The sequence below is a fragment of the Penaeus monodon genome, chromosome 7 (assembly GCF_015228065.2).
Source record: "Penaeus monodon isolate SGIC_2016 chromosome 7, NSTDA_Pmon_1, whole genome shotgun sequence".
Classification (NCBI taxonomy): domain Eukaryota; kingdom Metazoa; phylum Arthropoda; class Malacostraca; order Decapoda; family Penaeidae; genus Penaeus; species Penaeus monodon.
Window position 1 is genome coordinate 12,871,942 of NC_051392.1, and position 14,530 is coordinate 12,886,471.

At 35.0% G+C, this 14,530-nt stretch overlaps 2 protein-coding genes across 4 annotated transcripts in view; one reads left to right on the forward strand and one right to left on the reverse strand.

Annotated features, from left to right (window-relative positions):
• Positions 1 to 6,514, forward strand: part of LOC119575099 (inositol-trisphosphate 3-kinase B-like) — a 132,211-nt gene extending 125,697 nt beyond the window's left edge. The window contains exons 3-9 of one of the 3 annotated variants that reach the window (XM_037922508.1): positions 2,992 to 3,094; positions 3,386 to 3,510; positions 3,920 to 4,069; positions 4,574 to 4,656; positions 4,781 to 4,949; positions 5,279 to 5,344; positions 5,508 to 5,962. In XM_037922508.1, the coding sequence (XP_037778436.1) occupies positions 2,992 to 3,094; positions 3,386 to 3,510; positions 3,920 to 4,069; positions 4,574 to 4,656; positions 4,781 to 4,949; positions 5,279 to 5,344; positions 5,508 to 5,519 (708 nt within the window). In that variant the 3' untranslated portion in view covers positions 5,520 to 5,962. Of the gene's footprint in view, positions 1 to 2,991; positions 3,095 to 3,385; positions 3,511 to 3,919; positions 4,070 to 4,573; positions 4,657 to 4,780; positions 4,950 to 5,278; positions 5,345 to 5,507 lie in introns of all 3 variants that reach the window. The other 2 variants (XM_037922509.1, XM_037922507.1) reach the window with 2 other exon arrangements.
• Positions 6,515 to 6,599: 85 nt separating this feature from the next.
• LOC119575538 overlaps positions 6,600 to 14,530 on the reverse strand; it is a 20,260-nt gene continuing 12,329 nt past the window's right edge. Inside the window, 8 exon segments of the mRNA XM_037923191.1 lie at positions 6,600 to 7,576; positions 8,052 to 8,215; positions 8,491 to 8,576; positions 8,718 to 8,922; positions 10,276 to 10,426; positions 10,716 to 12,355; positions 12,358 to 13,834; positions 14,076 to 14,318. Coding sequence (XP_037779119.1) covers positions 7,466 to 7,576; positions 8,052 to 8,215; positions 8,491 to 8,576; positions 8,718 to 8,922; positions 10,276 to 10,426; positions 10,716 to 12,355; positions 12,358 to 13,834; positions 14,076 to 14,318 — 4,077 coding nt within the window. The 3' untranslated portion in view covers positions 6,600 to 7,465.

A 14,530-nucleotide genomic window follows, 5' to 3' on the forward strand; every position in this document is an offset into this window, starting at 1 on the left:
AAAACTAAGACACCCAACAATTTTGTTTAATATATGCTTAAATTTCACATTTTCAATTAGTGTTGCCATGTCTGCGAACGGTCAGACTAAATGGCAAAGTTCAAATATGCATATTACATGTAATTTTATGTCATGAACGTTTATACCAGGACCATCTGATCAAGTATGCAGCACTGATCTAATTTGCGAGGTGGTTTGGAGGTCGTGGCCGTAGTTAGGTCGTAAATTGTGGTCAGCGTCGTCTTTGTTGGGGGCTGTGAGAGGCATGAGTCTCCACAGAAGGACCTCCTCATGGCCGGGGTCGCGTATCGGGTTCGGAGATAACCTGCGTGACTTTTTTAACACCGCGGTTCTTCGAGAGAGAGATGTGAAGCCGGGGAGTGTTTACGGGCGTTTTATCGGTATGGGAACGCAGTTACGTTTGTTACCATTGCTGTTGCTGTCTTTGTTGTTATTATTATTGTTGTTATTGCTGTTATTGTTATTACTTTTTTATTATAATAATGATAATTATTATTATTATTTTACTACTACTACTACTATTATTATTGTTATTGTTATAATTATTATTATTATTATTATTATTATTATTATTATATTAATATTATTACCACCATCATCATCGTTATTGTGATCATCATCATCTTGATTATTTCATATAAACCGGATGTCGCGAAGATGCCTCTCGTGTCAACTGATTACAAATAATATCTTGTATTCGAAGATTGTGAAATATGATTGCGTTACAGCGTGAAATCCCTTCTGACGTAGACCAACGTGGCATTACAGATGCCTGGAAATAAGACACGTTTTTTCATAGTATTTTTACTTTCAGATATTCGAAATCAGTAATATGAATGATTGTGTATCATAAAAAAAACTGGAAAGTGTAAACGTAAAAAAAGAAAAGAAAATCGAAACACGTCATTCATGAAGGCAGTGCATGAGTGGAGAATGACATTACATTAAGCCCCGCGACTTTTTAGTCATGATATTGATAAGATAACGGCCGGGAAGATAACATTAAATACTTGTGCAGTGTATGAGTGAACTTTAAAGAACGCACGTTGAGAGTTTGTTCAGTTTGCTTGCGTACCTGGCCCATAGCCGCACGTCTCCATGTCTGACCAATCGGGCGCCATGCAGAGCTGTTCCGAGGGCGCGGCGACCCCCGCCCGCCCCCTGGCCATCCCCATTCGCGTGAGCACCGTCGGGGGGCCGCCGCCGCCGCTGCAGGAAGCCCTGGTCAACATCAACAGCCTGGTGACGGGGCCGCTCAACCTTTCACCAGGATATGAGTCGTACACCAAACGGATCCTACTGCTGCACCCCACGGAGTACGACACCTCCATTCACGACGACCTCTCCGCTGACGAGGCGTACGAAATACCTGTCAGGGAAACCAAGGTGTGCTTACGTGTTGTTTGGGAGTCGCCTTTCGGGGCGCTCCATGGCGCCGTCTGTGGAACAGCGCCACGGGGAACTTGCGCCAAATAGTGAACGTTATGCCGTAACAATTTGGTCTAGTCTACAGTGGAATCATTGGCTGGATACACACACACACACACACACACACACACACACACACACACACACACACACACACACACACACACACACTCACTCACTCACTCACTCACTCACTCACTCACTCACTCACTCACTCACTCACTCACTCATACACATACACATACACATACACATACACATACACATACACACACATACATGTACACATACATACAGACATGCATACATTTATATGAATGTAGGTATGCATGTATGTAGGCATTGTATGTATGTATGCATGCATATATGTATGTATGTATGTATATGTATATATATGAATATATATATGAATATATATATATATATATAATATATATATATATGAATATATATGTATATATATATTCTTATATATATAAAAAAAAAATATATATATATATATGTGTGCGGGTGCGTGTGCGCGTGCGTGCGTGCGTGCGTGCGTGTGTGTGTGTGTGTGTGTGTGTGTGTGTGTGTGTGTGTGTGTGTGTGTGTGTGTGTGTGTGTGTGTGTACGTAGATGTGTATGTGTATGTGTATGTGTATGTGTATATATATATATATTGTATATATATTGTACATATATTGGTATATATATTGTGTATATATATATATATATATATATATATATATATATAATATAATATAATAATAATAATATATACACACACACACACACACACACACACACACACACACACACACACACACACACACACACACACACACACACACACACACACACACACACACACACACACATACAACATACATACAATATATATATATACATATATAATATATTATATATACATATACATACGTATATTTCATATATATATATACATATATAATATATATATATAATATAAAATATATATTATATATATAATTTGCATAAATATCTAATATATATATATATATATGATACTATTATTATAATTATATATTATTATGACGTAATGTTTTGTCACTACACAACTTCTTAATCAGTTAAATCTTAGATATTGGATCATCTTTTTTCAAGTGTAATCAGTGTGTTTTGATTCAAATGAAATGGCGTAAGAGGCGCATGAACTGAGTTATATTAAGTTGTACTGAATATCGAGATTTGGAGGGAGACACAGTCTCTGGATGTTCTGTAATGCGCGAATTGGGGGCGAGCATTCCAGTGTCCTTGTTGTGTGTACATAATATATGAAGGCGCATAAAATTCTTAGAGGTTGCCGCATCATTCTTATCAATGGTATGCATTGGAAAATGGTTTCTATTCCTTTGACAATAGCCAGTTATGTTATTTCTTAATGTATATTATTAAAGAACTTTTGCATTTTTAAATTATTTTTGTAATTGTACGCAAATAACCCCACAGATGATCATCAGAATGTTTTTTAAAACACTAATTAAAACACCAGCCTAACAAATGTTTTTATCTTATTTTCAGCCGTCTAACTGGCGCAAGTTGCGGAGTATAGTACAGTGGACCCCCTTCATCCAGACATACAAGAAGCACAAGTATCCATGGGTGCAGCTTGCCGGACATCAAGGTTAGTTTATTTTAATCCATTGCATATATTTATTTATTTATTACATATATACCTATATGTATGTATATTTCTTCATATTGTAAATAACCGGTTTTGTTATATACTTTAGAATACAGAGGTGGGACTCTTAAAATAACTTTACTTTAGAGATGTAGAGCGGTAATAAACGATGTTATTGATTCATTCTCTACTCAGTGTGGTGCACTCTAGAGTTCGTAATTGAATATTATGATGAAAATAAATTATTTAAGAAGATGGAAATTAAAATTAATGCTATAAATTATCCATCAGGTAACTTTCTCGCTGGTTATAAGCAAGGGACTATACTGAAGAAATTATGCCCAGCAGAAGAGAAAGCTTTGGAAGCTATTAAAAAGGATATTTTACGACCCTACGTTCCGACATACATGGGTGTGGTAAGTTTTTTATGGCTATGTCATGCTTGTGGATAAGGATTACATATATTTTTTTAATAGTAGCATTTTAGGCTCAACCAGTCATATTTTAACACATGGCAGTCATTTAGTAAAATGACTTCAGGTTAAAGATGCGAACATGAGTGTCATGAGGGTTAAACATATTTTCACCTCACAGTCCTGCCTTTTTCTATCTTTACAAATGTACATCTGTGATAATTAATTTGACTATTTATTAGCGGTTATTATTTTTCAATTTCGTAAATGAACCTGTGCGATTAGGTAACAAAAAAGTTCACCCATAAGAAATTGGATATTTAAAAGTGTAGATTACATTAATAATGTGACAATTATTTGCAATCCTTTCAATATGTAAATGAAGGAATTAATGAGCTTTTCCGCCCTTAAGGTGGAAGGGACAGACGGGGAAAGGTACCTTCAGCTGCAAGATCTTTTGAGCGACTTTACTCTTCCCTGCGTTATGGATATCAAAATGGGTGTCCGAACATACCTAGAGGACGAGCTGGCAAAAGCAAGAGAGAAACCCAAACTAAGAAAGGTATGACTAATTTCTGTGTAATGTTGTCTGGAGTGTGGATATACCAGTATTAACTTTGTAGCAAGTTGGTTTGTGATGGACCTTGAAAGATAAACACACACACACACACACACACACACACACACACACACACACACACACACACACACACACACACACACACACACACACACACACACACACACACACACACACACACACACACGAAATAATAATAAAAATAAACAAATAGTAATTCGCAAATTGCTCTGTAAGGGAAGTGGATGCTATAAAACTCATCATGACGTGACTGATAACCGAGTAATGATGTCATGATTTCCTGATTCATTATTTATGACGCAGCGCCGCTGTGAAGACCGAACACGCACATATCCTCCCACCAACCACCACACCTCCACCCTTACCCCTATATATAGTGATATAGATAGATATACATAAATTGTTGGGTATAGACAATTGTATATGTAAATAAACAATACATATATTTTTATATTGTTCTTGCAGGATATGTATGAAAAAATGGTACAGATAGACCCCAAAGCTCCAACAGAGGCAGAGAACAGAGCTAAAGCTGTCACCAAACCCCGGTATGTTACTTTGCATTTTATGGCTCATATAAAAAAGATAACATTTTACATTTTGATATGCCATTCATTGGTATCCCCAGTAATTTGTAATCAAAGTGCTTATTATTTCATTTCTACTTTATAGGTACATGGTATGGCGGGAGACCATATCTTCTACAGCTACCCAGGGATTTAGGATAGAAGGCATGAGAAGAGGAGATGGAACATCGAGTAAAGACTTCAAAACCACACGCACAAGAGAGCAGGTTCTTGCCTCTCTTAATAGTTTCCTTCAGGGATACCCTCATGCTGCTGTAAGTATATTTTATGACTAGAAACAAAGTTTGTTTTTTTCTCGTTTTAGTTTAGCTATAGAAAACTTCAGTAAGACTTTTCTTGTGTTTAACCAAAGAAAAGCTATTTTGTCATATGCTAAACTGAATGATAGGCATTAAAGATCACATTATAAAAATGCACCTTGCACTTGGTTCAAATATATGTAGCTTTGTTTATTCTTATTCATGTAACTTTGCCTCATAATTTTCATATATTATAAATTAGATGACTTCCCTTAATTTACTTTAGTATTCAAATGATTGGTAATGTGTGTCACTTGTAATGAACACAATTTGTATGTTTTCAGAGTCGATATGTCCAGCAGTTGAAGTCTATCAAAGCTACATTGGAGGCTTCTGCTTTTTTAAAACCCGTTAAAAATCTATATGTTTGTTTTGCATGATTTTCCAAGTTCAAAGAAACCTAAAGGTATATTCTTTTCATCTCAGATCTTATAAATATGATATAATTGAACTTTGTTGGATCTGATATATATTTTTCTTTTCCTGTTTTACTATTTTTTTTTCTTTTTTTTTTTCAGCTTATAGGCAGCTCTCTTTTGTTTGTTCATAATGAAAGTTCAGCTTCAGTGAAGCTTATTGATTTTGCCAAGACCATTCCTTTGCCGGAAAATGTAGAGATCACTCACCGAAAGCCATGGTCAGAGGGAACACATGAAGATGGCTATCTCCTAGGTTTGGACAACCTCATTGACTTGTTCTCAGTAATAGAGAAGAACCTTAATGTAAATGATGCCATAACAAAAACAGGGACACCTACCACCACCACCAATGCTACCACTCCAGAGGAGACCAGCAGCAATACCAGCAGTGCACTCACTACCAATACCACCACCAACACATCCAGCAGCAATAGCAACAGCACCTCTACCTAGGTCAAATACAGTACAAGTTGGAGAAGATGTACAAAGCCGTAGTGTCTATACAGATTTAGTAAAAAAAAAAAAAAAAGAAAAGAAAAGAAAAAAAAATCATTTCTGTATTATAAAAATTTATGCAATGCTTCACTGTTAATGACATTCAGAAAATAAGTGGATAGTACTGTGTGCCATTATAAAACAGAATACCTGTCCTGAAGAGTGTGAAGTTAGAAATGGCTTGCCCTGTGATGAGACTGTTCAGCAGTAATGAAAGTTTACTGTCAACTCCAGTGTGTAGAAAAGTGCGTACTCTTATATAAACACTAATGGGACTAGTCATAGCCTATTCAGTGAATATTTGAACATTTTAAAGCCTGATGCCAGGAAAATATTTTTTTGTGGCCTTTTGTATATAGCAAATGTACATATCCTTGATTACCTCTTAAAAATACAAGTCATTTATATGAAATAACATTACAGTTCCAGAACTGTTACAATGGACTACTAATAACTGTTACTGATGCTCCACCTGTAGGACGTAAGCCAAAAGTCACTACTACTTTAGTCACTTCTCCCCTCTTTTTTTCTCTTCTTTTTTTCAGGAAAAGTATCTTTCTTGATATTTATTGAAAATGTTACATCTTCATTAAACATTAATTTATTTGTATGTGTCTTAATATCCTAATATCTGAACATATAGAAATATATTACCTTCTTTTGAGAATGCTGATATATAATAATGGTAGCATTATAAAATATAGAAATTTATTGATACTTGCTCTTTACTAGCTGCCTACCTTTTACCCATTAGTGCCAAGGACATGCACTGCTCATTGTAAATTTGGTTTGCAAGTTTTGTTGACATACAGATGGTTTCACATATGCCGAGTCACCAAGGAGTCAATAACTACCTGTAATTCTAAGACCTTGATTTTATTTCTAGTACTATTATCAATGTTATCAATGCTATTAATATTACTGACAATATTATTCAAGGAATAACAAATAGGTGAGATCATGAGAGCCTATTAATTTTTTACTTGGTGACTTGGCACTCATGAAACTAAAATGACAGTGGCTAGGGAATGTATACATGCCTTTCCAGTGAGTTAATATCATGGGTAAATAAATACTCAAGAAAAGATATCTGCTTCAAAACTAATTAAATATAATATATATATTAATAAGTGACAATATTTATTACACCAAAAAATGTATGCAATAATGTATGACATACTGTATCACAGAGTAGGTACACCAAAGTAAAAAGTACTCATATTACAGACTAATGCATTGTGTAAATAACCTGATGAAATGCATAATTATTTTCTTTCATAAACAATATTTCTATTTTTCTAGGTAATAATGTCATTACAAAAATAAATGTACAGTAGCACTATATATTCTTGAACTGAACTGAAAAGAGTAATAAAAATGTCTGTCCTGAGTATATTCCAAACTCCTGGATCAACATTATTCTACCTGTTTTGTCTTCTTAATAATTCAGCATTCAATTGAATAAGCTGAAAATGAAAAAATCTTAACCAGGAAAACAAGAACAATTCTCTCTAAAAGATTGAGAAACTTTTTCTGAGCACAGTATTAGACAGTCTCCTAAGAACTCTTTTTGGGTGACTTGGTTGGGGAGCCAGCGTTCTTCTTCTTCGGTGACTTCCTTTTCCTCGATCTGTTCCTTTGTCCTTGCTGAGTTCGGAATGTGATGCACTGCAACAGTGAGGTTCTTATTAGAAGTGTCTTAAGTTGTGGTCATACTGATAACTCTTATTTTGAGCAATTTCAAACAATTTAGAGTAAAATTAATCAAAATAATGTCTAAGACTTCTAAGGAATATGCCCACCAACCTATCAGAATATTGTACATGTACCCAACCCCCCCCCCAAAAAAAATAATAATAATAATAATAATAATAAAATAATAATATAATAATATAATATTAATTAATTAATTAATAAAAATAAACAAATAAATAAAATAATAATAAATAAATAAACAAGTGCAAAATGATGTCACTGAGAATTGATCAGTAAAAAAATGAAATAAAACAACATTCATAAGCTCTCTGATATGCTAACTATGTCGTCATATATATGATACTTCATTTTAAGACCTATTGCTAATAAAGAGTTAAGACGGGGAAAAAGAATTATCTGATTTTCAATTTTTCTTTAATCTCCTTACCTGTTCATCTAGTATTTCAAGAAGATTATTCATGTTTGTTTTGATTCCATTTGCTTTTAGTGATGCTTGTAAATCTTCAACAAAGATGGGTTCATACAGAAGTATTTTCATATACAGTTCTGGATCACACTTAATGAACTTTGCCACTTGACTGCCAATATCAACTGCAAAACAAAGATTAAAACCATTAATTATATATAAATCTAAGTCATTTCTTCTATAACAATATAAACACAAGCACAAAAAGGACTATGTAAATAAGACTTCAGTATTATTGATCTGCCTGATGTATTTAGAAAAAAAAGGTAATAGTAAGAGTCCATTTTAGACAATGAGAACAAAGAAAAAATAAAATAAAGATGGTTAACTAAAAAGTTCATAACATACCAGTGTTTAAGAACTATAATAATTACTCTAAAAATGGAGCATAATTACAAACCTTGCTGGGTAGAGGTCAACACATCATCATCACCAATGCCCACCATCATTGATTCTTCAGCACAGTCAAATTCTGATCCATCAGTGCTACAGCAAAACAAAAAACGAAAATGATAAATTAGTCTACTGTGCAGTCAACTAATCCTCTTCTACATACAGACAAAAACATAAAATCAACCTGTAAAAATCATACAACTATACTATAAAAAAATAAGCTTTTTATCATACCTGGTGGTTGATGTCTGCGAAGAATTGAGTTGATCACAGTCTTCTTCCTCTTCTTTGTCACCTCTTTGTTTTGCAGATAAACTTGGCTGCGGCTGCAAACCTGCATCCTTTCTTTTGTTATTAGGTCTCTCTTTCTTGTTCTTTGGAAGTGCTGCCTTCTTTGCCAAGACTTTCTGGTGAAGTGTTGATACACTTTTCTTGTTTTCTGAAGAGAAAAGACAATGATACATATATTTTTTCAAGATATCTATCTCTCTCTTTCTCCTTTTTAAAAACATACCTTTTCCTTCTCTTCATACTTTCCTCTTTATCTTTGGTTGTTTTATTTCAATCTCTCTTAACCTGAAATATTTGGTGAACAAAATGCCTGAAGTCAAGTGATCTGATTGAACTTTACAACTCAATAAATGGGGCAATTCTATATCATGTAAAGCAATAGAATCTCTGCATAACAGAGAGTTACCATAAAATAAAACTTCTAATCAGACCTCACTTTGGATAATTACTACAACATATACAGTACATTACTAAATACATGTGTGATAGATACACATATATTTCTCTAATGGGGAACACTATTAAATTCCCAAATCAAAGCTTACCTAGACTAAAAACAAGACTGATACACACTTCAACAATAAGTCACAGCCCTTAAAACTCCCAAGCTTTGAGGAGTATTAAGGTTTTATTTTCATTACAAGAAAACATGATTTGTTGTACATACTTGAACTGAATCAAACGCAATATAAGCCCACTGCACTATTCAAATATTTACTATTATTTGACTTTAAATATGCTGAGGTTTATACCCAAAAGTGCATAATTGTCAGCATTTTTAGAACCATTTTTAGTGGTGAAAATCAATACTAGCATCCATAAATTCCTTATGCATATATGTCTTAAGCAATTCATACTCTGACTCATATCAAAATTTGCAGGATAACAAGCATATCAATGTTGCCAATTATGCTCTCTTCACACATAATCATGTGTCAGCAGCCACACAGATTGAGGTGGATATAAAGAAAATATACTTTTTTTGTCAGCACAAAACAAAGCTTTCCCATACAAACAAAAAAAAAAATGAAAAAAATTGTCTTTCTTAACATTCAGACAGATTACTCAAATTTCCCTGACTGATCACAAATGTATATATTATCATATAAATGCAATAAGCTGTTAATACATACAGATGTAAGCATTAATCACAGATATTAAGTTTTGGGAATTTCCATATTATGAAATGTGGGTGTAAATGTATCTAAAGCCACACTGAAAATATACTGCAAGTGCATTCAATAAGAAATGTAGAGGATAATTTGTATTTTTTACTTCTGTTTATCAATTTAGTTTTCAGGGGGTGGAAAGTCAAGTAGATAAAAGGATTACATTTCCCAACACCAAAAAGGAAAGGAAATTGCTGTAGAAATTAAAAGATATAAATTCAGAAAAACTGAACCCAACATGACTGAAATATACCAAGACTTTCCTCTTTAATGACAAACATTTTACAATCACTTTGGCAAATCAAAAAATGTCCGAAAAGTATTTTACTTACTCTCAAGTGGTTGCCGCTGTGGCGTTTCACAGAAACTAGACTCTGCCTCACTATCTGTAACCAGAGGATGAGTCTGTTCATAAACATGCTGGAGAAGTATTGTTGCTTTCCGGCGACTTATAGGACGAATTCCATACTTTTCTAGCTCTTTCTGTGGAAAATAATAAATGTGTTAAAACTCAACCACCAGATGGAGAAAAAGCAGGTTAAGAAATATGAGATATTCAATGGAGATATCCATCTACACACACATTCTAACAGAGTTTTACACTAAATAACACATTCACGCACATGCACACACACACACACACCGAAAATCAAATAATAAATGAAAATCTAACATTGTATGAGACACACCACATAATTTTGAAGAGAGTATTAAACTGTCAAATCATCTTGGTTCACTTAATCAAAAATTTGATCTAATTAACAGTACATACCTTTAATTCAGGAGAGGGCATGTTTTTGTAGTCTGGCATTGGTGTTACAGGCTTTTTACTCGGAATCTTATCATTTGGTGTTTTTAATAGATCTTTCTTAGATTTTGGTATTTTTTTGTCTGCATCTTTTTGAAGTAAAGGATCAGAGACGTCATCGATTGAGTCAAAGTCATCCTTCCAAATATTACTGTCCTCAAACTCTGCCGCTACTCGCAATAAAGTCTCATCAGAAAATGATGATCCTGAAGCTACAACAGAGTCAGGTGCACTACTTCCCAGTCTGCTCTCTGTACTGGAAATAGGTCTGTCTTTATTACCCTCACAATCAACTGTTTTGGAAGAAGTTTGCTTCACTGGAGTCCATTTTCTATTCTGCGTTACACCAGACGTCTCTTCTGCTGCTTTTGTGGGTGAATTACTCTGAATTGGAGAAACACTGTCCTTATCATAGGACACATTAAATTCTTTATCCTGGTAATATCCTTTATCAGCTGGAGTAACCACTGCTTTAACTGGGGTTGCTGGAGAAACTTCAATAGGCAAAAATTCACATCCTATGTCATCAAAGTCATCCCATATATTACTGATGTAAGATCTATTCATGCTCTCTTCTTGTTTATCATAATTTGTGTTCAGGCTCTTATTTGGTGTTGCTTGCATGATATTTACAACAGCCATACATGGCTCTTCAGGACATTCTCCATTGTCTTCTGAATTTGTGTCTGTTCCTTCAGCCAGCATTAATGGCTCCATTTCCTCTGTTTCTGAGTCTGTGAGAGCATCAACTTGAACACTTGGTGCAGTCAAATTATCAGCCTTGGTACCAATTGAATGAGAACTCCCTGAACTGCATACTGTCAGATCAATTATATCTGTCTCTCCTTCTTCAGGGTAGTCATTTACATCTTTGTCTTTAACATCTTCATTGCTTTTCAAATTTCGGACCTGACTTTCTTCCCCTAAATTCCCTGTATCAGTTACCTGCTGCATTTTCCTAAGATCTGGAGAAGCTGAAGATGATGTGTCTGGCTTATTACTCTTGAAGGAATCTGATGATCTGGCAGAGGAAACAGGTTTTGTAGGAGAAGTTTTTGACTCCATGCCGAGTCTCAAACTTGACTCTTCATGGACATCCTGCAAAGCTTTATCCCATGGAGAATGATGAAGTCCACTGAGCATTGGTGTTGACCCAGAGGGAAATGTTTTACGAGCTGTATTTTCAGTTATACAAGATTCATTAAAGAGATCTGGGGACTGAGAGCTACCTTTTCCGTCATCATTTTCTGGATCACTACCCATTACCATCAACTCTGGAGAGTCACTGGGTTGCGTTACAGGCTCTGCTGTTAGATCATCATTTTTTTTATTACTGGAAACTGTTATGTTTTTCATTGGTGAGAGGTCTATACACCTTCTGACTCTTTTTTCAATAATTCCTTCTGTTTGAGAATTAGCCATCTTTGGTGTCAGCATTATGCCCTCATCTGTGTTAACCATGCTTTCTTTTGAATTTGCTGGTGTTGCTACTTTGACTGGAGATGGATTGGCTTTATACAATGATTCTAAATATGTTACAAGATCATCACACTCATATTTCAGAGCAAGATCAAAAACATCCATCCATAATGAGTCATCTTTTCCTTAATTTTGCAGGTTCCAGTATAAATATATGAGAGAAATACATATGCTCCTTCAAAACAAATATCCATCCAAGTGACCTTATTCCCTGCACTCTGAACTTCCTGATACAACTTTGGACATCTTACAAGGATAACAAAGATGTGTGCTTGGAGATCACTGCCTTCCGATGTGGTAATAGTGAAATCAGCTCTCTCACCACTGGCTAATAATGAACTCCAGTCATAAATAAGTTTAGCATGCAGGGGGTCTGGGGATCTAGGTTCTAGAGATTTGTCTGAATACTTTTCTTTGCAATTACATTCTTTCTGTCCACTGTTGCTTCCCCTGGCCTGTAATTCTGAGAAAATTCTGTTTTTTGTTGAGGCTCCTATATCATCTCTGTCCTTGGTTACTCTCCCTTCTTCATCCTTGTTCAATTCTGATTCCTGTTTTTTCTCTTTGCTATCTTCATCTTCTGTGTAAAGGATAGTCTCCTCTGTGTGTAGACGCTGCCTTAGACTTGTATTAAAGCTACAGTCTTGGTTTTCAAGAAATATCTGTGTTTCAGTGGAATTCATGCTAGACTCGGAATCTTTTTCAAAGAAATCTTCATCTGGCACCAAATCATTCACTTCTTGTAGCTTACTTGACGAGTCTTTAGGTTCAGGACTAACATTGCTCACTTCAATCTCATGATGAGATTCATGTAATTTGTCATTATTGCACTCAGCCCTTCCAGAACTAGTATCTAAAATAATAGTAATTTCACTTTCACGGTATTCCATATCATCACAGTTTGTCAGTATCTGTTTACCAACCTCTTTTTCAGATCTGACATCCTCAAGCAGTGTATTTTCTGAATTGTCATGAGAGGTATCATCCTCTACAGCACCATCATGAAATGTCTTTAAGGGCTTGTCATTATCACTTTTTTTCAAAGGATTCATCACCACTTCATCAATTACACAAGATTCCAAAGAAACACTATCACTAACTAAATCAATAGTACTAAAAGACACTGCCTTGTTTTTCTGCACATTATCCACCTCCATATCCTCAGTTTTGGTTTCTGATGCTAGAGAATTACTCTCATCTGCTTGGTTGTCTTTAACACAATCACCAACACTTTTCTCATCATGGTTCCCATCACTGTCACATGCATTCTCAGTCACCAATATTCTATCACTAGAGTCCCTCTTATTTTCCTCATCCTTTTCTTCACTGCTTTCCCTGCCTCCTTTTACATCATCTTCAGGACCTTCACCTGGTAGCCTGAGCACCCAGAACCCACTAGCAGCTTCCATAGTAACATTTGGGTCTGCTCCAGCATCTTCAAAATCCTGAAACTTTGATAAATCTTCAGCCTCAATTGCATTATGTGCACGTGTTATATCTAGACAGTCTTGGGATCCTAGGAGTTCTGCGAGGACAGACTGCGTGCTGTCTCGGTCCACCGCATAGCTTCTGCCTCCCTCTCCATCACTGTCTGAATCCGAGTTCTGGAAAAAACGAGAAAGGAGGTCATACAAATTGGTAATAAAATAAAATTTCTTTCTAAGACATCAGACAAGACTTTTAAATTTCCATTTTTAGACAAAAGTAACAGTATTTATTTTCAAAAGTTCTGAAAAGGATTCCATACCTGATATATACTTGACAGACTAAAAAACAATAACAATAATAACACTGTAATGGAAATACAATAATTTCACATATCAATTTTCAAAATTCTCCTTTTACCTCATCCATAGCTGTCAAATTCAATCGACCAGGAATCTGCGACAGTCTTCTCAATAAGCCTCCAACCACGGCCTTTTTGGGTTCTATGTAAGGTTCCAGATCAGGCACATAAAATTCATTCAACGGCTGGTCAGCATGACTATGGGCTGCTTCCCAAAGGCTGCAACTCTGTGAAAATAAATAAGGAATAAATGTAGTGACAACTGAAAAAAACCTGAATGTCATTACATCAAATTTAAAGAACTATTAACATTCCAGAAGAAACAGACTCAATTTACAAACTCAATTGGTTTATAATCAAACTTTGTATTGATGGTAAATGTCATAAATAAGAAAATCCCTAAATTCTCTTAAAGGGATACAATATATTATCAAATAATTACCTTTTTTTTTACAATTATTGGGAGTTTAAAACATATGTCAAGTGTATATTTCTACAGATTTACTGAAAAATA